This window comes from Phasianus colchicus, chromosome 8, assembly GCF_987193195.1.
Source record: "Phasianus colchicus chromosome 8, bPhaCol1.hap1.1, whole genome shotgun sequence".
In the NCBI taxonomy this organism is placed as follows: domain Eukaryota; kingdom Metazoa; phylum Chordata; class Aves; order Galliformes; family Phasianidae; genus Phasianus; species Phasianus colchicus.
In genome coordinates, this window is record NC_143443.1 from 24013164 (window position 1) to 24037587 (window position 24424).

The 24424-nt window shown below is 48.2% G+C and overlaps 2 protein-coding genes and 2 long non-coding RNA genes across 10 annotated transcripts in view; 2 read left to right on the forward strand and 2 right to left on the reverse strand.

Annotated features, from left to right (window-relative positions):
* Positions 1-15335, reverse strand: part of NT5C2 (5'-nucleotidase, cytosolic II) — a 56456-nt gene extending 41121 nt beyond the window's left edge. Inside the window, exons 1-2 of one of the 5 annotated variants that reach the window (XM_090145439.1) lie at positions 14173-14795; positions 13031-13202 (exon numbers count right to left, since the gene is read on the reverse strand). Coding sequence is in view for 1 of the 5 variants with exons in the window: in XM_090145437.1 (XP_090001563.1) it covers positions 1896-1992 (97 nt within the window). In the remaining 4 variants the exon portion in view is untranslated. Of the gene's footprint in view, positions 1-1895; positions 2540-7177; positions 8255-13030; positions 13203-14172; positions 14796-15184 lie in introns of those variants that run through there. The other 4 variants (XM_031597555.2, XM_031597556.2, XM_031597558.2 and 1 more) reach the window with 4 other exon arrangements.
* Positions 15336-15386: 51 nt separating this feature from the next.
* On the reverse strand, positions 15387-18893 carry LOC149917076 (uncharacterized). 3 transcript variants are annotated; one of them, XR_016468833.1, is made up of 4 exons: positions 18769-18893; positions 17676-17971; positions 16690-16859; positions 15387-16333 (listed from the first exon to the last, which is right to left on the reverse strand). It is a non-coding gene; the product is annotated as an uncharacterized LOC149917076 (long non-coding RNA). The 3 variants fall into 3 exon arrangements; XR_016468834.1 differs by lacking the exon at positions 16690-16859 and having other exon boundaries at positions 17685-17971; XR_016468832.1 differs by lacking the exon at positions 16690-16859.
* LOC149917077 (uncharacterized) lies at positions 15744-17225 on the forward strand. The gene is made up of 3 exons (XR_016468835.1): positions 15744-15829; positions 15923-16057; positions 16772-17225. It is a non-coding gene; the product is annotated as an uncharacterized LOC149917077 (long non-coding RNA).
* INA (internexin neuronal intermediate filament protein alpha) lies at positions 18670-22897 on the forward strand. The gene is made up of 3 exons (XM_031597559.2): positions 18670-19697; positions 21410-21534; positions 21711-22897. Exons 1-3 carry the CDS (start codon positions 18816-18818, stop codon positions 21973-21975), a joined length of 1272 nt encoding a protein of 423 aa, XP_031453419.1. The 5' UTR covers positions 18670-18815; the 3' UTR covers positions 21976-22897.
* Positions 22898-24424: the final 1527 nt, after the last annotated feature.

Below are 24424 nucleotides of genomic sequence, written 5' to 3' on the forward strand. Positions count from 1 at the left end.
TCTGAGCTCCCGTGTGAAACCCTCTTCTACGCAGGGGAGATCAGACAGAATTGTACTGAGTGTTAGGATTCAAAAATCCAAGCCTTGAGGAAGCCACAAAAATCTGAGTTTCCACAGTTAAGCAAGAAATACATGGATTATTTTAATGTTCCAGCAGTTATTTTTCTGTAGCTGTGATGAATAGAGTTCAAAGGGAGGACAAGGTCTGTAGACAGAGGCAATATCTTTTATTAGACCAACTGGTATGGCTGGAAAAAATAGATGAGCTCTTGGGCATACAAGCTTGTCTAAATTTTCAAAGTCTATCAGTTGCTCTAATAAAAGACATTACTTCTGCCTTCAGGCATTGCTGATTTATTTACTAAAATTGTTGTTTTAATGTCCACAAAGCATAAAAATAAAAAAATATATTGCTGAAGTTTTGCATTACATAAACTCAAAGGCACTCTTACAGCTTAGCAGGCTGCACTGGAGCTCTGATGATAGCTTACTGCTCTGAAATAAAACACCAATTACATACAAATTATATTGTGATGCCTCTTCACCACCTAGAAACTCCACTCACACAACAAGTCTTACTGACTTGAATGAAATTGCTCCAGTGCTCCAAGGTACCAAAACCAGCCTACCTGAGAGGGCAAAAGGCATGGGACCTGATCCCTGAATACAAATATTCCTCTTTGCAGTAGTGCCAAATACAGAGAGAAAAATAAGAAGGGGTGAATCACTCCATACACTCGTAAGCCACAGGAATAAACATCTAAGAGAGCAGGCAGCTAGCCAGGCAAGATCCTAAACTCCAAGTAACTGAAATACGATGCATCTTTCTTTAGTTACAGATCTATTTTTGAAATCAATAACCTGTAAATAGCTTCACATAAAAATAGAAATCTTTACATAGATGAAGCATGTTAGAACATCTCCCTATAATTTATGGCAAACATGCTCCTTGCTGTTGCAGTCTTAATTAAACATCTGATAGTGTTTAGGGTGCAGGGTTCATTTTGAAAAAGTATTTTAAAACCCCACGTCAATGCTTTGGCACAGAGCTACTATCCATTACAGATGCTTTTGTCCAAAAGAACATGAGATTTTCAACACATATTTTGTAAGAAATTAATTCGCTTCTTTTGTTAAGCCTCAGGTGATTTTAAGAATCACGGATAGTGTATTGCTTTCACAAGTTAAATAACAAGCACATAGGCACTCCCCTTCAAGGAGTTTGACGAGTTAATTTCCTCATCTTTTTTGGCCAATGGTTAGAAATTTCTGCACCTCATAATACCTGATGTGTTTGGGTTAAATACACCACTTGTATTTTTTTCTTAGTTTGTTTTCAACACTTGGATGATGCAATGCCAAATCAGAGGCATACACACCAAAATGTAGGGATAAATAAAATAGCAGTGACGAGTCCACTCTTTCCAGGATCCTGTCCAAGAGCTTATGGAGCAGAAAACAAACCCACAGCAAACCAATCCCAAGACACCAATTTGCCACAAGCTACATCTGTCCTTTTCTCACACATGCTGCTTTAGGAATCCTTGGTATCTTGTCAGCACGACCCACACGCGTACGTGCACGTGGGCAAAGTGAACGGGGACATAAATGATCACAGCTAAGGTTTGATATATAAAGGCTTTGGCCCGAGGCAGTGATACACAGAGCTCCTGGTGCCTTGCCAAGCCTACAAGAGGTTCCTGACCCCTGGCTGCAAGGCTACTTTCTCCCAGGTGACCTGGGGATCTCAGCAAGGGGGGAGTTAACGGTCCTGTGAAAGGGGAAAAGGAAAGGAAGGAGGATTGAGGTTGGTTCGGTCAAAGCACAGTTCAAATTCCAGGCTCAGGTCACAGCACAGCCTCACAAATTGAGAATGAGAAGGGAAAGGCACTTGCCTGCTGAGAGGTCTGTCCATGTCACTGGGTTCAGAACGAGCGGCTTGCTTGCCAGGAGCATCCTTCTCCCTCCACTTTGCACAGAATTAACTTGCATCTACGTCAAGCTTAGACTAGACACTTTGGACAACTAGCATCAGAGATGAAGCCCACTCAGGTGAGCACCATATCCCCCGGTCCTATGGAACATCTAACTACTTGGGATGGAGAGCCTGCAGGAAGCGGCCCGGACTCCGTAATCCCCCGAAGTGGCACCTCCTGCTTCACCATGAGGGCAGGGCCTCATGCCTGCCTTCCCAGAGCTCTCTGCAAACTCTCTTCCACTGTAAACACATTTAGGGACAGTCAAAGGTGCTGTCCCCATTTTGTCAGCTACAGATAGCAGGGCATAGAACAGCATAGGGCAGGGAACAACCCTCAAACCTTCCACAAGCTCCAGCTCAGGGTATCACAAACACACTGAAGCCCTGGAGGTGTTCAAGGCCAGGCTAAATGGGGCCCTGAGCCCTGATCTGGTGCATGATGCAGTGGCTGGCAACCCTGCTTGTGACAGGGGGTTGGAACTAGATGATATTCGAGGTCCCTTCCAATCCAACCATTCTATCATTCTGTGTTGTAGCAAATTTCTGACACACCTCAGGGCTGCCAGGAAGCAAAGTAACAAAGAATTTCTAGAAACAAAAGTGCCGACTAAGGAGAAAAAAATCCAGTGGGTGGCATTTCTGAAACCCAGGGGAACTATTCATGTGAGCTCAATACTGAAATCTCTACTCACATTCTGCTTAGGAAGAACAATACAGAGAAATGGGTGGAGATATGGGAGGACTTCCCAGTACGTATTATAATGTTCCTGATAACTCAGAACTAGCCGGTCCCAGATGTACAGAAGTCAGAATGATCACAGCACCCAGAATTATCAACAAACCAAACTGGAGAACAGGATAAATGGCTCCTGCAGCTCCTACCAGGACAAAGCAAAATAAAAGAAAAAATAATCTTGTGGCAAACTAATCTGCAAAGTTTGGTGGAGGTGTCACTTCAGGAGAGCTAAGGACAATGAAAAGTTTTTAAAGTATAATAAAAACAAGAAAAATTTACCAAGGGAGCAGATTTATTATGGACCAAAGAACAGGAATAATGTAGGAGGGGTAGAATTCTTCAGGAAATGTCTCTGGTAGCGTTTTAAAAAAGAGTGATAGTGCATTAAACTCTTAATAATAACTAAGATCATTAACTTTGCAACCAAAGAGCATTTTAAACAATACACAACAGAGAGACATTTTACAGCAGCCAGACTGATAAAGCCTCCCAAGGAATTCTAAAAGAATTAGCCAAATACATTTTAGGCTATGTTAGCTTCACCTGATGCCTAACCTAGGAAATGTAGTGAAAAGTGCAATTCTTTGATTCATATAGAATTAGAAGACAAAAGTACAGCCAGTCTAGGTCAGGACATCAGTAACATTATGTATCTAGTTCAAATTCTTGAGGACTGAGAATTCTCTTACCCACACACAGCAGACCTGTGCACGGATGACATGGATGCTGAATGACGCTCCACTCCTCTGACCAGCAGCCCTATACAGCAGCTCTGCTGTGAGTTCACACAGCTCCTTCCTGTCCCCAACAGCTTGGGGATAACTGAACCCACACCATGTGCTACCGTCAGCACTTCAGCTTACAGCCAATGGCAAATCACTTCCAAAAGGTGTTTCCAAATGGTAACTTGTATGCCCTAGACTTGAAATATCTGGCAACACTGAAAAGCCCACAGTCTCCAAGTAGTGATGTTTGTAAGCAATATGAACAAACAAATATACTTTATTTTTCTGTTTGTGTCTAAAGGTAAGTTATTCATTTGAAGAATGTAATGCATATGTGCGTCTTTGACATTGTAGCTTCAGGTTCATGATGGCAGGAAAGGACAAGATAGGTTCTTCCTATTTGAATTCTAAATTACTTCTAAAAGAAACTTCAAAGTTTACTCAAGTTTAACTGAACTTGAGGTAGGCTTTCAGAATGGTAACTGTATGGGCATGACATGGTACTAAAGAGGTAGAGATCTGCTGTTAAGAACCTATTAATAATAAATACAGATGCACTCACTTGTGGTTTATTAAAAGAAGTATTATATCCTACTAGATTCATAATGCTGCCCTTACTCTGTGGATTGCACCGATCTTCCCATCCCTACCTTTCCCTTTCAGATACCAGCTTTTCCCTATTTTCCCTCTGCAGGATGTTTCCCCTGTGCTCTAACACAGAACTGACTTCAATGATGCTGCATTTTCAAGAGAGCGCTTTTAGAGAAACTGGAAAAGCATTTCCAGTTGTACATTTACCTGACTACAGTCTGATTGATAGATGACAGTATTTCATGGGTTATTTCTGAATGGGAAATGTATAAGAAGGCAGAATGCTGCTTGTGTGGCTTGTTAAAGGATTTCATTTAATTCCAGGCTGAATTTTGTCATGAATCTGCATGTTAAAGTAAAGGCTATATAACAATAAAGTACAATATATTTAACAAACCTCTGTCTTATTTCACAGGAGTATTTTTCATCAGACTATTTCAAGTGACAATCATATCCACAGGGTGCCTGTACCATGCTTTGAGCCCCAGTAATAATCCAGTAAGCAAAAATGTATTAGAAGCAGTAAAAAATGTAGAATAGATAAAATGGGAGGCTTTAGGGTTATCATCCATTTCTAACCAAGCAGTTCTGCTCATTCAGGAACTTCAAAGAGCAAGAGTCAATTTAAAATATTCTCATTATTTTAAATAGGACTTAATTATCATCAATTTCAGGGTTGATTAGAAAGGAGTTCAGAAAAATACTCTGAAATCCACAGTGCTCTGTAAGGAGCAAACCTCAAATCTGACCCTCTCTGACTATCAAGAGACAATCTATTCACCTGAATCATCTGTAATTGAGTTTACTACCTTAAAATGGATACCACAAATTCTCCAGTAAGCTAATGAGAACATTCTCCAGCTTCCGCATAGCTCTTGCTTCTCAGTATCTCCTGCAGAGTGGCCTTTTTTTAGTCAAGTTACTTTCAACATGCTGCTCATTATATCAGCAATTTGCCAGAGGTAGTGCCAGCTCTCCCTCTCTCTGAGCCCAGCGTGGCCAGTATTGTCCCACCACTAGAAAAAAAGAAGGCAGAGTACACTTAAGGAATGCAAGACTTGATCCAGAAAAGCAAGAGCCATGCCATGGAGAACCAAAAATTAACACAAAGTCTCAAAGAAATGCTGGGACTGCAGATCAAATCTGATCCTTGGATACACAAGGGCTCCAAGTAGGAATCTATGTGCCTGTCACTGCAACAAACACTGCTGGAAGACTGTCTTCAGCCACCTGTCCCATTTAAGAGCAATATATTATACTGTGATTACACTGAGGAAGGAATAAAGCTACGAGAGAAAGACTGGAGTGGAATAAGAGGCTGAGACACCAGCAATCTTGAGGGGAAACCTCCAAGGTTTCACCTGGAGAGAAGGCGAATGGACAAACAAAGGCTCATCTTGGGCCACTCACTTCCTTAAGAGGCTTTATGCAGGAAAAGAGCCCAACAGCCTGCAGCAACCACAGCTGCAGAGGTTCCCAAGCTGTTGTCCAATTGACCACCTGCCAACAGCAAGCATGGACCTGGCTAATAACATCATGTTCTAACTGCTGCTTGTTTCCAGCTGTTACATTCCAGTAAGAAACCCAGAAGATAGTTCAAATACTTTACTCACGCTGTTTTTCATGTAAGCAATTGCTTTAGTTGCACAAGATCTTAAAAAGTTGAAATCTAGAGGTGAATTTGATCTCTCTGCTGTGATAAAGTCCATCTTAAAGGAAATATTTAGGGATTCCCATGTGTATGTTTTAGCTTAAAACTGAGAGGCAAGCTTTGATGCAGAGCCCACTATAATGGGGATTCCGTGTCTGATATCTGCAGATCCTGATTTTATTACTACAAAGATGAAGCATAACAGAGTGCTAGCTGAGCTGCAGATTAACACAAATAGCACAAAAGGCAGAAATGTCAGCACAGAAATGAACATACTGAATTCCACAAATCAAAAAGGAAAGCCAAAATAAACTTTTCTATTCTATCTCTACTGCTTTGCTTCAGAACAATCTGAAACATTGTACGTACAGTGATCTTATTTACTAACAATCTGTTTTATTAACAAGCACTACTTCTATGAAACACCCTTGGTGTTCAAACTTGTGTAAGAAGCTGCTACCGGATCATGATGGCTCAATCATATGAGTTTGTGACTCACAAAGAGAGTGAGCAAGACAAGATGTGCCATCCCCAGTGAGAAAACTGGAAGCCATCACTCCACATACCAATTTCAGACCAAGCAACAACTGCCACTCCAACCTGCTAATAGGGATTATACAACAGCAACTCCTTTGGCGGCAGATGACGGTATTTCAAGACAATGATGCTTTTCATTCGATTCTGCTGTGTCTCAGGAAGCAAGTACAGCCTTAATGAGCCCTTCCAGCAGTGTGGTGGTAAAAACAAAGTATTTGAGTTGCAAAGCTCAGATCAGGCACACAGTCATTCTGAAAGTATGCAACTAGGTCAGCTTGGATAACGCAAACAGCCAAAAGCCCTCTCTCTCTTCTAAACGTGGAAGGTGAGGGAGGACAACATTTTTATTGGCTTCCCTTACTGACAGTGCTTACTGGCATAAGAAAAACAAGACACCTCTTGTCTTTGAAGAGTGTGGTCCCTGCTTCATTAATATGTTATAGAAAAAAGCAAAGATCCTGAAAGCTTATTCTGACTTTTTTTTCTAATCTTTCAAAGTGGAAGGGAAAACAAGGATGATTTTTAAAAGACACTTGAACTCTCTTCCATTGTACATGTTTACAGACTGCAAAAGCAGATGCAACAGCAGAATCAGCAGCTGAACCATCTCTGCAGCCTGGAGACTGTTCCCATCTCTGCGGGCTGGAATCTATCCCTGCCCAGCCCAGGTGCAGTGAGCCAGCTGGCTGCTCCACACCGGTCCCACGGGCATTGCATGCAGCACAAGCCCAGGGACGTGCTGCTCAGCAAAGAAGCTGGCGCACTTCAACTTTCTTTCATAAAGTTACTGAAAATAAACGCTGAGATCAACAGCTAAAATGACTTGGTAATCTCAAGAGTTGCCCTGTCAAAATCAGTTAGAACTCTTTTTTTCCCCACTGCTACCTGTTCTGTTTTCCAGCACCATTCCCTGCATCCCCACTTACATATAAATTTGGTCTCTCCCTTTGAGATCTTACCTATCAATAACACGCAGAGCAGCCACAAGGCAAGTAGTGTGAAGTCTGAAGGTGTTTCAAAGTTCTTCTAGCAGTGCAGTTCCCCTCTGCACACAGAGAGCACAATTCGTTCCTTTTTTGACCTGTTTTTTTAATCAGAGGCAAATGTAGTAATTATAGTCTGTGTGATTGCAAATGAAATTACAAACCTATCCTTAGGGCACAGTAGTGCCCCCACCTACACGTTATCGGCCCCCAAATCTCATTTAATCTTGACAGATATGTAGTACTGAGGCATCACTTCAGGAAACTCTGCAAGTAAATCAATTTTATGAACATCTTCTCTGCAGTATTCCTATGCTCTTCCAAAAGTCTGCTAATTCATACAGCGTTTCTTATGCAACCTATGTAACTCAATTCATCAGCAAAGTAACCCAACACCTCTGATGACGAGTTTCTGCTCAGTCTCTGGCTTTCCTATGATAACGTAACTGTCTCAGCTTTATCAACTGATATCAAAGGCCTACATTATACTGTTCTCTAACAGTATGAACTTCTTTCTTTTCTTCACAAACTTTTTGCAACCCTGCCCAAGCACAACACAGAACACTACATTCATTTGGGGAAAACAAAACCAGACTTCCATGGACCCTTCAGCTCACTAGTTTTTAATACACCAAATCAATCCTGCTGACGCAGGAGATTGCTTCCTGGCAGGAGCTGAGGAGGGTACACACAATGTTCTCCCTGTACTTGTCCCAGCACAGGCTGCGTTCAGAGAGAACACAGATGAAGCAACAAATCCACTCCTGCAGCTGTGACCTGGAAGAAACGTTCCAGCCTGAACGATGAGAGAACATTAAAAGAGAACTTTGGCGATTTGTTACCCCAAAAATCAGAGCTGAGAGTTACCAACACTGAACCCTCCTTTGGGCCATGACTTCTCTCTCTGGGGAACATGAAGTAACTTGTTAGTGGAGACTAGAAGACCCACAACATTGGGCTTTGGAAAGACAACTCTCTGCGTGTCCTACCCTCACCAACTATTTGTTCTCAACACTAGAACACATACATTTATAAAGACTGCAAGTGTTTTTTATTACTTTGTTAATATTTACCTGCTACAAGGCTGTGAAGAAAAATGAGCAGCAGATGAATAAAACTTTGTTGAGTTTTATCATCCCTTCCCTCATGATTGCTCAAGCATAGCTAGCAGATTTCTTGGCCTTCGTTCATCAAACTGTCAGTGCAATATTGCAAGAGAAGTTACAATACACGTAACAGAAGAGGTTAAGAACCTGCCTAATCTATTGCCAAGGCAAAGGAAAATAGGAAAAGTTAGACCACAAATGTGTTTTTAAAAAACTCTTAGGAAGGCCACACTGTTATTTCCCTGAATCAGAACCGATAGAAATCCCCAGCTTATTGAACACTACATGCTATTATTTCATCTCAGATCACAGCAAGTAACACTCTTCCCAGTTTGTACAAAATTTGCTCAAAAATATTACACACATCTGCTAATGATTCCAGCACCAGACATTTTTCTGAACATACTCATGTTCTATGAAACTACTCCACTTCAGTGCTACAATCAGAAGGTATGAAGAAACACTGGAACATGCATAATGCACATTCTACCCAGCATGACTGCAGCCACCAAACAGTAACAGTACAAGTAAGCTAAATTTCTTGACTAAAAAGGATTTCGTAAAAGATCTACTGGTACACTAGTCATTGCTTAGCATTGACACTTCAGGGCAGGGAAGGCATTTTGAAGAACTGAGCAGAGGGATTCTGTGTCTACTTACTTGAATCATCCAGAGATTTAATTAGCAAACCTCCATTTTTATCATTTTTATCGTTTTTTCCTTAACAGTTCTACTTGCTGGCAGCCCTGCTTTGCATTACAGGAAAAGAAATGCCTCTTGAGCACTTTTCCTCTTCAGAGATACCCCATTAACATGTGTTCGGCTTTCAGCAACAATTTCTTTTTTTTTTTTTTCCTCTTCTTTTTTTTTAAACAAAGGAAATGTGGAAATGCAGTACCCAGCCCTAAACACTCAAAGACACAGAGCAGGTACTTTCCTGGTCCCTTAAACACCACTAGTGCACCAACTGACAGACGCTTGCAATCTGAAGTGGAAACTGAAATCTGATTCCTGCCTCAGTTTCCAAACAGCAGAACGAACAGATGATTTACCAGTCTGGCTTGCTTCTATCTTCAATTCCTCTTTCCAACACCACTCAGCCACTTGGATTACAATGATGGCAAAGCTACAGGAACTGAACTAGAAGGGTAGTTTCCAGGGTCAGGTTCATGCTAACGGGTGCTCAGGGCACCTGAAATTTATATTCAACTAATTGGTTTTCTTCAGGGAATGAACTCATCCCAACCTAGCAGCACATAAATAGAACAACATGAAATGAGTTGAAATGAACAAGCAGTGAAAAAGAAACAACTATGCAAATACTACAGGTATCTATACTGAAAGACTCCCAGTGAACACTGTAACATGTCAGAAAGCACATGATTTAACCAGAACACTCAGGACTAATCCTCACAGTCATCTACTGTGACTTCAAAAGACACATCTTCGCACAGTCTTGAGACAGAATGGCTTTGTAATATCCAAATGAGTGAGTTGCAAACATCAAACATAAGCAGCTCTTCCTTAGAATAATAATAATAAAAGGATAAAAACCTATCTCGAAGAAAAGTAAGAACACCAACATCCAGAAAGATTATTAAGATTATTTGCTTTGAACTGCAACTGGTTCCACTTCACGACTTCCAAAATTACCTGCACTTACCCTTTCATGCTACTACTGGCGATGGCTGTGTTATGTTTACAGAGCAGTGGCATACATCTCACTCAGCACTTCTTTGGGTTTCTGAGGGCAGAACATTCACATGCTCTCCTCTGACCCCACGTTCCTAATCGTTGCTGTCTATGTCTACATGCAACTCGTCGCCAGCTGAACCAGCCCAAACACCAGCTGAATTCAGCTGGCGTTGGGATTTTGGCATGCTTTATACTAAGCCATCAGTCTTCTCTCTTTGGAATTTACTTTCTGTTCTAGGTTATTTCAGAAGCTGAATAGAAAGCTCATCTTGTTATATGCCATGGCCAGATGTGCTACATTTGACAGAAGAGCTCAATCCAAGCAGTAACACCTGAGTTGATTGCTACAAGTTACTACTGTTCTACAAAGGAGATGAAGAATACCAATTTAAGCTGCAAACCCTACCTCAACAGCAACCCACTTCCTCTTGAACCGGATGCACAAAGCAGAGATGCAGCTGCTGTTACTGCAGCAGTGCAGGCAGCCGTTGCTGCCTGGGGAAAGGCAGCAGCTCACCCAAGAAAGGGGCAACCCACTCAGTAGGTCCCACAGCCCAGAGCTGGCTTGCACGGCTGCCAAAGCTGGACCATCCTGGATGGAAAAAGATTTTTTGGAAATGCACCTTCACAGCGGATTCGGCGAGAATTTGTTTCCTGAAAAATCCAGCAATAATGTGTCTCAAGTGTTTTATGTATTATGCCAATGTTAACACAGAGAAGTACAAGGCCTGGGTCAAAGCCAGTTAATCCAAAGGGCTGTTCTTAAGTAAACAGTGGAAAACCACTCTACTCCAGAGCCTCTCATAGAAACGCACACAGGAAGCCTCTCTTCCCCCTTCCGCTGAACCAAATGTGCCAAGTAAGTTAAATGATAATGTAGTAGTAAGCATATGTGCAAAATAGTAGGCCTTTGTTTGAAAATATCTGGACCACAGCTGGGAGTTGTGAATAGTCTGTAACTAAATTAAGGTAAGTTTAGAATGCATAATGACCTCAACCTTTGTTGAAGGAGCCTTTGTTTTTAAACAAATTGCAAGTGGTAAGATGAGAGGGAGTGGTAGTTTTGGACACTGAGACTTCTCTATTACAGTTTAAGTACATCACAAGCAGCACTAGGGTACACTGTCCCCACACATCCGTCCAACTTACTTCACTTTGATGCCACCTACCAATCTCTAAAGATTGACAACTGACTGGGCCTCCCTCTCTTCTTCTATTGCTCTACAGAAGCAGCGCATCCTTTATTTTCAAAAGAGAAATGAACAGACCATTCATGTCCCAGCATCACCACTACAGGTATATTTCATTACTGCAATTCCTGCTCTCCACGTTTAATGCACCTCACACCTTTGCAGAATTTAAAGAGGTTTCCACTGGTAAGAGGCACAGGATAAGAACCCGCCTGCCTTCTTTACTTGCACGTTAACAGAAAGCAGCATACAAACAAGCTCAGTGGGGTTTCCAACTTCCCTGGCTCAGACAGAACTTTCTCTCCGATGAAACTACCAAAAAAGGGCTGGCTGTGCTGGTAAAGCCCGCAGCAGGTATTCACGCCCTGAGAATGATAAGTGAGGGTCACCGCAAGCAACAAGTTTAGCCTCTGCCATTCTGCACAGGACTTGAAAAAGTGACAGGAGCGCGAGGGCTGGCATGCAGCCATCAGTGCTCACACACGTGGGGACCCAAGCATTCAGGAAGTAAGAGCAGGTCGGCTCCTGGCCTTACTGTAAGGAGCACACACTGCTAGACGTTTGGGCAGTTGTCAGATTTGACAGATGGGGGTTTTTAGGCTGAATTACTCAGGCTCCCTTCTTGATCCTGCACCATCATATGAAAGTAAGTACTTCCCCCATCACAGCTTTGCATGCCCAGGTCTCCCAAGCACCTTTTTAGCCGTGCAAAGACATTCATAACACTTAGTAACTACCCTCATGTAGCCAGGTTTGGATTAGCAATTGCTTACAGTGGCTACCTGAAATACCTACGCAATGTTTTCCAGATGTTGCTTAAGGTCTATTTACTGTACATTAAGTTCTATTTATTGTGCACACTGGATTGTCTCTGCGGTTGTGTTAAGCGGAGTCATGTTATACGCACTCTCTATGCAGAGTACACAGTCCAAGGTTTTAGGAACCATTCCAGTAAACGAGTCATAGTGATTAAAAAGCAAAATACAGATCACTGCTATGAGCATCATAATATGACACATAAGAGTAATTTCTTTAGAAGTACGAAACAGATGTTTTAGAGTAAGAAATATTTATATGAATGCACACTTTGCAAATATGTGAAGATGTGTTTAAACACAGAACAGCCAGCTCTTAGACTTAGATTGCAGCCATTTCACATGTTTGTGATGCTGACATAAGAAATAAAATTTAAAAAATAGATGGAGTACAGACAATAAGCGAAGAATTCCCACGCGGTGACTTAGTAACATCTCATCCCAAAGAGCCAGACAAGACTTCCACTCCGGGCACATTCTGTTCAGTTTTCCATCCCATTATTCGTATTGCTAAAAAAACCACAGCTGTTTTCTATCAGGACACCCACGTTGGCAAGCCATCCCAAGGCAACGGCGCAGAACAGGCTCTGTGATCTCATCCCAAGGGGCAGCACTTGGGCTGTCCTCAGCTTCCCTCAGGGTAGAGCCCATGTGCCTGTTCCCTCCATGGCTCTGTGCAGGGTGGCACACTGGCCCTTCTTATCCCGAGGTGATTAGTTACAGAGGTGAGCTTTTAATGGACTGAAGACAAGGCATGGCCCTGCCAAACAGCAAGCCAGTTCCTATGACAACTTTCCACTGCAGCCTGGCTGGAGACCATTAACCCACCTTCCTCAGGCCACGTAGCTCCTACACAGTAATGCTTCTGTGGATCATTACAGACCTCCACAGGACTTCCGGCAGTGTCCAAGCAATGGCAGGTTGCATTGTACTGAGCTATCCCGCTCCCACAGCATTCCCTCATTTTCAATTGATACAAGAGAAGAGGTTTGCTGAGCACACCCACTTTTGTCTCTCACTCACCATTTTCTGGGCAGAGCTGCAGCCAGCCCTTCTTCCTGCACCTCCTTGTGAGTCAGAATCCACAACCCACGCGGGACTCAAAGGCTGTGGGTCAGCTCACTTTGCCCCAGGGAACCAGCAGCCTACCCTGCTGCCAGCCCCAGGCCATCTCCTGATAACAGCTCTCTGCAAACTAACAAGCCACATTTCATTTTTTAACTGAAGCATTATTTTATTAAGCTGAATCACAAATCACAAGTAGGAGGCGAGCAAATAAACCTATCTGCTTTTTCTATAAGCACCATTTAAACATCATATTTAAAGAGTTTGTTTCCTTTTTACTTGAGATGCACGAATAACATGTGTAATTTTTAAGGGAAATACAACATTCCTCTCAGAGTTTTCCTAAAGATTACAATACTGCAGTGTTTACCAGTAAACATCAAACTGAGGTTTCTGGTTTTTTCAAAAACAAACATACCCCGTGATGTTAAGAAAGCGTAGGACAAATTTTTCTAGTTGTTTTAGGAAGGGTTTATCAACTTTCAAGTCATACTGGGAATCAAACATTGCAAATGGTAACAACTAAAGGGCTTCTCTTTTTGTTACTATTAGGAGTTGCCTATAAATTGGAAACTTGCCTGAAAAAATTTCAGCTTGCATCTGATTTTTTTGCTAGCGTATATCCTAGAAACAGCGTATATAACACTAATGCAACCAAAGCAAATGTACTAACAGGCTCTAAATTTCAAACCTCAGCTGAAAACAGTTGTCCCATTCTTACAGTTTTTCTCCCCATTTGTCTCTGCAATTGTACTTCACTCAATGGAGCATTTTAAAAGTAATTCAGCGGTGCATTTTGCAATACAGTTTGCTTGAATGACGCTATACAGAGTAAAGGTTGTATTGTACTATATAATGAAACAACGTCCATGCTTGAACAAACTCCAACTGCTGTTAATCAAGCCAGCAAGTTCCTGAACGGTCTTTTGGAGTCAGGACTAATGGCAATAGATTATTTTAAATAGCAGCCCTGCTCTAAAGCATGTTTAGGTTGACACAGGCTGACGGGTTCTGACGGACCCCACAGCCAGGCTGACCAGCTCGCAGTTAAAACACAACGCTTTGCCCTCTGTGCCATCACGACAAATGCAGCGTACAACCTGAAGATCAACACGTAGCTTTGAGGTTTGCTTCTGGTTTTCAGCAAAGCCACGCAGCACCTGAGAAGGCTCGTAAGTCTTCCTATCCCCCATCCGTTCACTAGTCACCACGTACCGCCCAGTCCTGAAAGCAAACAGCTGGATGGATCAACGGAATCATAGAATCGTTAGGGTCAGAACAGACCCCTCAGATCGTCTGGTTCGACTGCCGACACGGCGCGTCTGAGCCAGCGATAAGCTGTTGTTCTCAACTGAGGCAGGCAGGTAAGGCTACACCTTCGTACACAGAAAGCGCGCCGCAATCTTTGCGGTTTAGATCCTCCAGAACTGACAAAAAAAATAAAAACTTTTCCAAAGTCACCACGCCTCGGGGACAACGTTCTCAAGGCCGGTTCCGAGAGGCTCGCGGGCATCCAGCCGGCAGCCCCGTGAAAGCCAGCAGCGGGACGAACGCGAGCGCTTCACCGCCCCGCAGCCCAGGAACGCCTAAAACACCCTGCACGGCACGAAGCCGCGCCGCCTGCCTCGGCACCCAGGAAAACGGAGGGAACGCTTCCACCGAACGTCGTGCGGCACAACACAGAGGCACGAGCACGGCTCGAGCCAAGCAGCCGCGTGCTGCTCGGGCTCCGCCGCCGCTGCGGCCGCGGTCGGAGGGGCGGCGCGGGGCTCAGCCCGCCGCAGGGCGTCCCGCACCCGCGGGGTGAGGCGACTCAGAGCGGCTCGGGACGGGAAGGCGGCAGCGGGGCCGCCGGGTGCCTCCCCTCAGCGGCCGAAGGGGAAGTGCCTCGGGCGCTTCCACTGCCGGAGCTCCGCTCTCGGCGCTCCCCCTCCGCACAGAGCCCCCTCCCCGGCTGCGCGCCCGAGAGGAGCGGCTCCCCCCGCCCGTTTCCCTCCCCCCCCCACCACCCGATTCCGAACGGTCGCTTCCAACGGTCCCCGCCACGCGCCCGGCGCGCGCACGCGCACCCACACGCGCGCACTGCCCCCGCGCGCCCGGGCCGCTCCTCACCTCCCGCCGCGCTCGGAAGAACTGCCCCGCACGACTGCCGCAGCGCCGAGGCGGCAGCATTGCGCGTGCGCGGCTCCAGCCCCGCCCCCTCCGGGCGCCAGGGAGCGGGGGGAGTGTGCGAGGCCGGCGGCCGGGCGCAGGCGGCGAGGGAGCGTCGGCAAAGTGCCCGCGCGCAGGGCAGCCGCACGGCCAGAACCGCGGACCCGCCCCAGGGAAGCGCCTGCGCCGTTGCTTTGCTCTTTCCCAAAAAACCTCTCGCTGTCCCAGGCGAACTCCTGAGCTGCTCCTCAGCTGGAGGCAGTCAGCAGAGCCAGCCTGACGTTTTCATCGGTGTGTGTGTGTGTGTGTGTGACCCGGCCGTGCTGGGAGGCTGATGGCAGACACTCAGATCTGCCTTTTTCCCTCAGACTCCCTTGGTTCGGCAGCCAGGAACCGTTTGCCCCCCTGGGTCACCAGTGAAGCGAAGCCAGGCGGTGGAACACATTGCCCACAGCGTGGGTTTAATGGGCCGTGCTGGAAACCGGGCTGGAGGTGTGCATCCCGCGTGCTGTGTGCACAGCTACAAGGACAGCTTTCTCCTTTCCATCACAATCCCAAGCTGAACGCAGCTCCTGAGATAAAGCGATTAACAAGTCCTGCCAGCAGGTGAGCACGTTGCAGAGTCACAGAGCTTTAAGGCATCCCCCTGCTGTCTCTCAGCCAGGACCTCAGTTTGGAAGCAGCTTCTTGCTCTCGCAGGAACCCGAAGTGCACACTCACCCCTTCTGCCAAGTGGATTCTCCAGGCCTTTCCTGTGCATTAAACAACACAGTGCGATGTACAGAGCTGCACAGAACATTACAATGATACCCCTCTTGCTCCCTCTTTGTTCTGGTAAGTTTAGGGAACTTGAGTTTCTGTTGCATAAGGACACACCAGACTTCTGGGACCCAGCTCCTTGAGGGCATGGTCACACTGCAGCTCAAGCCAGCCCCTAAGACCTCTGCCAGGTACTAAAGGGCCTCACAAGGGGCTTGTGTTTGGGTGCCAACAACCTGGGATGGGTTTCAGCTCAACTGGCAGCTCATGCAGAGTGGATCCCAAAGTCTCTGCTCCCCCTTCCTGCTCTGACAAAAGCAGTGTCCGATGGGCTGGAGCCGAACCTTTGATCTGTGGAAAGAAGCAGTTGTTATCATTTATTGACTCAAACTCCTCTGAGTCAATAATTTCAGAGACATGCTCTCAGCAGTTACACTGGCAGCTGGCTCAGATCCCACCTAATTCCTGTAGCCTCATTCCCCTCTGACTCAAGAAAATCACAGAATCACAGAAACACCAAAGTTGGAAAAGACCTACAAGATCATCCAGTCCAACCATCCACCGAAACCATGTCCTTCAACATCCAAACACTCCTTGAACACCTCCAGGGTCCCTGCGCAGCCCATTCCACTGCCTGATTGCTCTTTCAGATAAGTAAATCTCATCTACTTGAGGCAAAGGGATCTGTTCCTAGGACCTTTACTTACAGATGTCAGGAGCCCTTGTAGAGTCTCTTGCAGATTTTTTGTTGTTGTTGTTGATGTTGTTGTTATTTTTTCTTTTATGTAGGAAACTGTGACACTCCCAACTGCTTTTAGAGCACATCTGCATGTCAGTACTAAATCAGCACAAGTGGGAAGGCAGGAAAGGTTGCACTCTGCTTTACCAAGACAAAAGAAAGCCAGAACAGCATTCATCATCATCAGTAATAATCACCATAGCAAAGTCATAACAGTGATACCACTTAACTAAGCAAAGCTGGTGACCTCCCAGTTACTCAAACAATTACTGCTGGTAGAAGAAACCTCACTTGCAATATGGTAATGCAAAACAGCAGAGGTCGAGGAAGTGGTGAAATACATTTGTGTGTGAGGATGTGAAAGACCTAAAACAACCAACTTAAATCAAAGTGAAGATTTCTGCCAAGTGGGCACTGTGGGGCATAGACTGAGGCTGCAGAGCTTGCTCTACCACCAGAACATATGCACTTGGGTCACAGAATCACAGAATGGTTTGGGTTGGAAGAGAGCTTAAAGACCATCCAGTTCCAACTCTCTGTTACGTCCAAGGACACCTTGCACTAGATCAGGTTGCCCAAAGCCCATTTCCAACCCTGCCTTGAACACCTCCAGGGATGAGACAGGGCAGAGAAGATACAAGTGTTGCAACCTCACAATGGCTGTTCTAAAATGGGCTTCAGAAAGACAGAATGCTTCTAGGAAAGCTAGCTGCGAGCAGATCTGAATCCTGGAAAGCAGTGCACAAGCCAAGTCTCTTGTATTTATACTTCCTGGCTCTTTTCTTTGTCTGCTGGCTGACACTTCTTATTCCTCTCATATTCTACAAGGCAGATGCACAAGACTTAGGCAGAATTTATATGTATGCATGTGCATCCCATTACCAACCCATGACAGCACATCTGGGACCAGCCTGCTGCAGCAGTGAGCAGTGGTATGTGTGGTGCTGCACCCACCTCACTCACAAGGAAAAGTGATGTTTCTGCCTTGTGATCCCCTTCCAAGTGTGCCAGCTGGGATGTGGGCTCCTGTGCAAGCCACAGTTGCCATGATTGCAGGGCTTTCTCCAAAGCCATCGTAGTGACAAGGTTCTGATCTTGAGGGGATTTGAATCCCAGTGCCATCCCTCCTGCTTTAGTTGATCCCTTTGAAATAGCAGCAGCTATTATGGAAGCAGTGACTCTCTCCAGTCTTGGCTTGCTTGCCCTCTTGACTCACCAGCTGGACCTTACTGAGATGATCCTCTTGTCACCTAGGAGGACAAATGGGGACAGGAGGAGCAGGAGAACTAGGCTCCATCTCATTGATCAATGCAGAGGAGATGTGCAGAAGGAAGTCCAGCTTCATGTTTCATCCTGTGTGGGGCAGGGACTAGCACCCAGGACACTGTCACGCTGGCACAAGCACACAGTGTGGTTTCCCTTCAGAACTGGTGGGGATACGTGCTCTGTGCACGTAAACGGTGTGTGCCCATCCGTTGGTGTGCCTGCCTGTTTGCGTGTCTGCTTATGTTTCTCCACCTGCCTATTTCTGACTGCTTCTTTATGCCTCTCTGCCTCTCCTTGCCTGTGCGTCTGTGCGCATTTCTCTGCACGTCTGCTCTTCCCTTTGTCTGCCTCTCAGCATGTGTACGTGTGTGTGTGAATTTGTCTGTGCCTTTCTGTGTGCCTGTGCAACCACCTGGCTCTTTGTGTGCGTTTGACCGTACCCATCTCTCTGCCCGTGTGTCCGTCCACTCCTACACCCACCCTTCTATGCACTTATCTATTCATCCACCCACCCACCCATCCATGCATCAACCCAACGTTCTATCCCCGCAGCCGCCCGCCGCAGCCTTTCAGCACCACGCCCGGCGGACAGCTCCCGCCTCCTCCATTCGCGGCGGCTCCGCAGCAGCACCGCGCCCCACACCGCCCCGCACCGCACCGCCCCTCCCCGCATCCCACCGCTCCGCACCGCATCCCACCGCCCCTCCCCGCATCCCATCGCTCCGCTCCGCACCCCCCCAACGGAGATTTCCGCGCCCCGCCCCCCGCCGCACCGCCGTACATAAGCGCTCCGCCGCCGCCCTGCTCGCTTCGCTCCTCTCCGCCGCAATGAGCTACAGCGTGGAACCGCCGGCGCTGGCCGCCTCCTCCCGCCGCCTGCTCGCCCAGGCCTCGCGGCGCACCGAGGGCGTTGAGCCGCGCCGTGCCAGCGAGAAGGAGCAGCTGCGGGGCCTCAACGAGCGCTTCGCCGGTTACATCGAGCGTGTGCGGGCGCTGGAAGAGCGCAACCGGGCGCTGGCCGGCGAGCTGGCGGAGCTAAGGCGGCTGCCGCCCGAGCCGCGCCGTCTGGGGCAGCTGCTGGGAGGGGAGCTGCGGGCCCTGCGCGCCCGTCTGGAGGAGGCTCACGGCGAGCGGGCGCAGGCCGCGCTGGAGCGGGCGCGGCTGGCCGAGGAGACGCAGCGGCTGCGGGCGCGCTGCGAGGAGGAGGCGCGGGGCCGCGCCGAGGCTGAGCAGGCGTTGCGCGCCCGGCAGCAGGCGGCCGACGGGGCGGCCCGAGACCGCGCCGACCTGGAGCGGCGGGCGGAGGCGCTGCGGGAGGAGCTGGCGGAGCTGCGGCGCGCCCACGCCGAGCAGCTGGCCCAGCTGGGAGCCGCGCTCCGCGCCTCCGCTCCCCCGGCCTCCGGGCCTCCGACGGCGCGGCCCGACCTGGCGGCCGCGCTGCGGGAACTGCGCGCTCAGTACGAGGCGCTGCCGGCCCGCAACCTGCAGGCGGCCGAGGACTGGTACCGCGCCCGCTGCGCCAGCCTCCACGAGCGGGCGGCCCGCAGCCAGGAGGCCGTCCGGGCCAGCCGCCGCGAGGCGGGCGAGTGCCGCCGGCAGCTGCAGGCCCGGGTGGTGGAGATGGAGAGCCTGCGCGGAGCCCACGAGTCCCTCGAGCGGCAGCTGCAGGAGCTGGAGGAAAGGCACAGCGCCGAGGCCGCCGGGCTGCAGGTGAGCGGGTCCCCTCCGTCCCTCGCTGCCCTCCCGAGCGATCTCCCCCATTGCGACTCCTCGCCCCGCCCCGCCCCGCCGCCTTGCGCCCACCCCACGAGGCTGCGGTGCCCCCGCTCTGCGCAGGGCCCCCATCCCTGCAGCCTCCTCCCCGGTGTAGGGCTTCCATGTGCCTGGCCATTGCCCGCTGCCTTCACCCTTCCTCCGTACTCGGCACGCTAGGAAGCAGGAAAGGCCTTTTGGAAAGGACAGGCGTGGACACCCCTCTACCAAGCCTATTGTCGCAGGGGACAAAGACCTCTGTGCACACAGCAGTGCTGTTTGGGGACGTGGCCCCACGCCTGTCCCCAAAGTCCGCTGTCGCAGCCCACCACTGTGGGTAATTCCTCGAAGCCCACGGTTGGCCCCTCGCCCCGGGGCCTGGCTCTTGGCACTGGCACTGCAGAACTTGGAGCTCTGCAGACACAAAGGCAGCCAGATCCCAGCATTCTGTGTCCTTGGAAGGATTCATGGGGTGGACACTGAGCAATCTGTATCTTTTATTCCATTAATACAATATGACCCCTTTTTCTTATTACAGAGAAAACATCCGTGGTATAGAACGAAATAAACCCGAGGTTGTTGTATTATATGGCTACTAAGTGATCTCTGATTTCCAAATCAAGCCATTCCCTTATTGATAATGAAACAACAGCCTTACATCATACCCGAGGGCTGCTGCTGTTCCTCTGCCAAGTACTGCTGTGTCATGGAGCCCACATCCAGTCAGGTTCTCTAGAAAGCTGGGTTGCAGCTCTGTGCTGCTTGCAGTCTTGCTGGGTAGTTGGGGCCTTCAACAAATGTTGTAGAAATGGACAATATGCAACATTTCCTGCAGTGGATGAAAGGATTACATGTAATAATGTTCCTGAATAGCCTTAATGCTGAATGAAAAGAATAATTGTGGGGGCAACCTGTCTTTGGAATAAAACTGGAATTAAAAAAAACAGCAACAGTGCAGCTGAGTTAAACAGCACTGTACTTCAAAGTGATTTAGCTGCAGAACAGTGGTTTCTTTCTACATGATCCACAGGCTCTGCTGTGAGTGTGACAGTGCTTGAGAGTTTGTTGCACAGTGTGTCTGATTACAGGCTAAATGATGCTCAGTGCTATGGCAGAGGCAGTGGAAAAGGCTGGCTGTAGGAGATGGGAGCTGGTGTTTGCAGTGGCCACCGCAGGTTCTGCAGGCACTTGCTGCAAACTGCTTACTCATTGCCCAGGCACATCATGCAGCCTCAGTGGCACAGCAGGACATCCAACATGGGAAAGCATCTGGCCTGGAAAGATCCCCCATGGGAGTGAGTTTTGCTGCTTTCAGGCCAGCAGCTCAGGGGATTTGCCAGGAAGGATTGGGTCTTCCTCTCCTGGTGCAAGCTTTTCCCTCCCATTGCCCTGCAGCTGTGACCCAGCCACCCACTACGTGCTCTTCTGGTCCCACTGAACCCCATACTTGCTCTGATGGTGTTTAAGCCTATTGAATATATAAAACCATCAGTGTTTAAAGCCCCTTCCCACTGCATGCTGTTACAAGCTGTACCCAGCACTCTGCCTGCTTCTCCATCCCTGTTAGCACCCAAGCCCCTGTTTGGGATGTGCAGACAGAACAGCTGTGGGGAAAAAAAAAACAAAACTAAAACAGAGTCCTGAGAACCTTTGTCATTGCCTCCCTGCAGGACACCATTGGGCAGCTGGAGGCTGACCTGCGCAACACTAAAACCGAGATGGCTCGGCACCTGAGGGAGTACCAGGACCTGCTGAATGTCAAGATGGCCCTGGATATCGAGATCGCTGCCTACAGGTAGGCTGCTCTGGCCCTGCCTGAGCCCAATCCAACACCCTGCCCCATGCTGCCAAGCCTGGCACCAAAATCAGACCTGGGTCTGTTTTCATCCAAATCAGCTGCATCCTGGTGCTGTGATGGTGTCTTGTGAGGTGACCCCCACCTAAACCCCTTTGCTTGTGCTGTGCTTGCAGGAAGCTGCTGGAGGGAGAGGAAAACCTGTTCAGCATGGGGAGTGTTGGCCTTCCAGCCATGAACCCCCTCCCCAACCCCACCTACTCTTTCCAGCCACGCTCCTCCACTCCATCCTTCAAGAAAGAGGAGCAAAGAGAGGCGATTAGAGCGACCTCCAAGATACCATCCGGTCAGGCTGGGATGCTTGACGGGACCATAACCACTGCCAAGAAAACGGAGAGATTCAATGTGCATGGAGGAATCATTGCAAATGCTAAAGTGTAATGGTGGGGATCCCATCCCTTTTGCACTTGGGGGGGAGCAGTCTTCAGTTGGCCCTTTAATTGCCTCTTGGGCACTGGGTTGTGCTCAGCAGCTCTGGTTACAAGGTCCCTTGTAGGGTCAGGGCTCAGCAGCCTCTGGCAAAGCAAGGGCCAAGCTCAGCACACTGCTCCCTCTCAAGTCAGGTGGCGGCCACATGGGTCGCTGGGTGCATGCTGGTGGGTGTTGTGGGTGCACGGGGATTTGTGGCAGCGAGGAAGGGACTCACTGCAATTTGGGGAGGGGGTGGCGAGGGCAATGGAACTCAACTACAACTAGGGTTAAGGCTACAGCCCTTCACCTACTGTCCAAATCCACGTGTAGCTAAAGCGTTTCCTCTTCTTCAAGTGTAGCCATCCACTTTTAACTCAGAAGCACAGAAATAGCCATAAACACACCTTGCTTCTGGTCTGTGAGCCACTTATATTTTAAACTATAAGGAATGTCTTTTTTTTTTTTGTTCTGACAACTCTTTCTGTTTCTCGGTAGCGTTAGTCTGGCCACATGCATGGGGTTTGTTGGTTGGGAACCAACACCCAGTGCCCATTTCCACGTACAGCAGGGAGGGCTGGGTGCTGCCAAATGCCACATCCACACTTGAGCTCCAGCCTTCCAACATGTGCCAAATCTGATGTAGGATTTACAACTGTAGGTTTCTTTCAATGCCTTAAAATTGCCAGCTTCTGCAAGAGCCAGAGACTGTGTGTGTGCTACATGTTGGTGCCTGGGCGAGTTTGCCATCACAAGACCTTACTGCCCTCTCAGTGTTGCCAGAGTAGTTCCTGGAACCAGCAAACTGTTCACTCACACTCTTTCCTCTTCTACTGTATGGCACAAGTTAATAATTAAAAAGAAAGAAAGAGTTACATGAACCAAATAAAGCTCTTCTGTCTTCTTTCCTCCTGCTCCATGTGGTGTGCAGCACCCTTAATAATAGAAACATTAAGGTTGCAAAAGACCACTAAGATCATCCAGTCCAACCCCAGCCCATCCCCACCATGCCCACTAACCACATCCCTCAGTGCTACATCTCCACAGTTCCTGAACACCCCCATGGATGGTGACCCCACCACCTCCCTGGGCAGCCTATGGCAATGCCTCCCCACTCTTTCTGAGGAAAAATCTCTCCTATCAACCTGAACCTCCCTGGCACAGTTTGAGGCCATTCCCTGTTCTGTCACTAGTTACCCAGGAGATAGTCATGATCAAGGATATCCTGTCCGTGGTGGTTTCAGTGATGGACCCCACGGCCAAGGTCTCACAAAGGCCGGCAGACAAGACAGAACTTTATGACAGGGGAAACCCCATAAAGCTGCTCCTGTCATTGGGTTGAGACTCTCTGGAGGCAGGGCTGGCACTGCTGAAGGCCATGGGATGTGTACTGATCTCATCCCAAGGTGTCCACCGCAGTAGCCACGCTTCGTGGAGTTTGTAGCTGCCCAGTCAGGGAGAAAGGCCTCCCATGGCAGGGATTGCCCTTGCTTGCCCCAAAAATGATCTCTGAGGCTGTAGATTGTACCACAAGATGGCTGGTTGTGCCTCCTCTGTACACTCAGGGGTTACAAACGGCTTGTGTTTGCACGCCCAATCGAAGGTGACACAATCTATGCCTGGGCAAGGTTAACAGAAGAGCAGAGGGTGTACCCATCTCCCAAACAAACCTCGTGAGAGCAGGGACAGGGCTGCCAGCAGGGCCCTGCAGGTAGCAGCACAGGAGGCAGTGTCCCACTGGTGGCCCTGCTGCAGTGGGGTGTCCCAGGTCTTTCCCTTCTTGCCACCTCAGAGCCTGCCTCAGCATCCCAGAGACACAGGGATGTCTGACGGTCACCAGCATCCTTGTGGGCCAGCAGGCACAGGGAGAAGAGCAGATGGGATCAGGCAGCTGACACAATAAAAATCTGAAAGCGCAGCTTTGTGCCCATCCCTTGAGTACGAAGGGACTGACCTGTCCTTTATTCCAAGCCTTGGTCCAGCTCCCTGCCTGCATGCTACCAACAAAGCTGGGATTTACTTTGGTAGTAATGATGTGGAAGGCCTGCATTCATGGAGGAGAACAAAGGAGCCTGGGGGAGGACAAGGCATTGCTATGGAGCCAGATGCAGCTCTTTGTAAAGGGGCTGCAGTGGAGATTTCCTGCATTTCCAGATCTCTGAGAAGGTTGTGGTGCTGGAATAGAGCTTCTGCTGTGGCCCAGTCTTTTTTACTGGGTTAAACACTCAGGCTGCTGGAAGAACACTGCAGCTGCTTAAAAGATTTATACCTCTGCAAAGCCACGACCTCTCAATAAAAGGCAGCTGCAGACACTGACTGCACCACCGGCCTGGGAAGCAGCACTGAATGGCTGTTCTTCTGTCACGCTGCCTTGCCTTTATCTTTATGCTGGGGAGAATGTCAGCCCCCATGCAGGGGTGCA

What these genes read in the sequence shown, in the direction of transcription:
- INA (XM_031597559.2), top strand. Translation starts at nt 18,816, where the DNA reads ATGAGCTACAGCGTGGAACCGCCGGCGCTGGCCGCCTCCTCCCGCCGC. An exon ending in CCGAGGCCGCCGGGCTGCAG is followed by an intron (nt 19,698 to 21,409) that starts GTGAGCGGGTCC and finishes GCCTCCCTGCAG; the next exon opens with GACACCATTGGGCAGCTGGA. An exon ending in ATCGAGATCGCTGCCTACAG is followed by an intron (nt 21,535 to 21,710) that starts GTAGGCTGCTCT and finishes CTGTGCTTGCAG; the next exon opens with GAAGCTGCTGGAGGGAGAGG.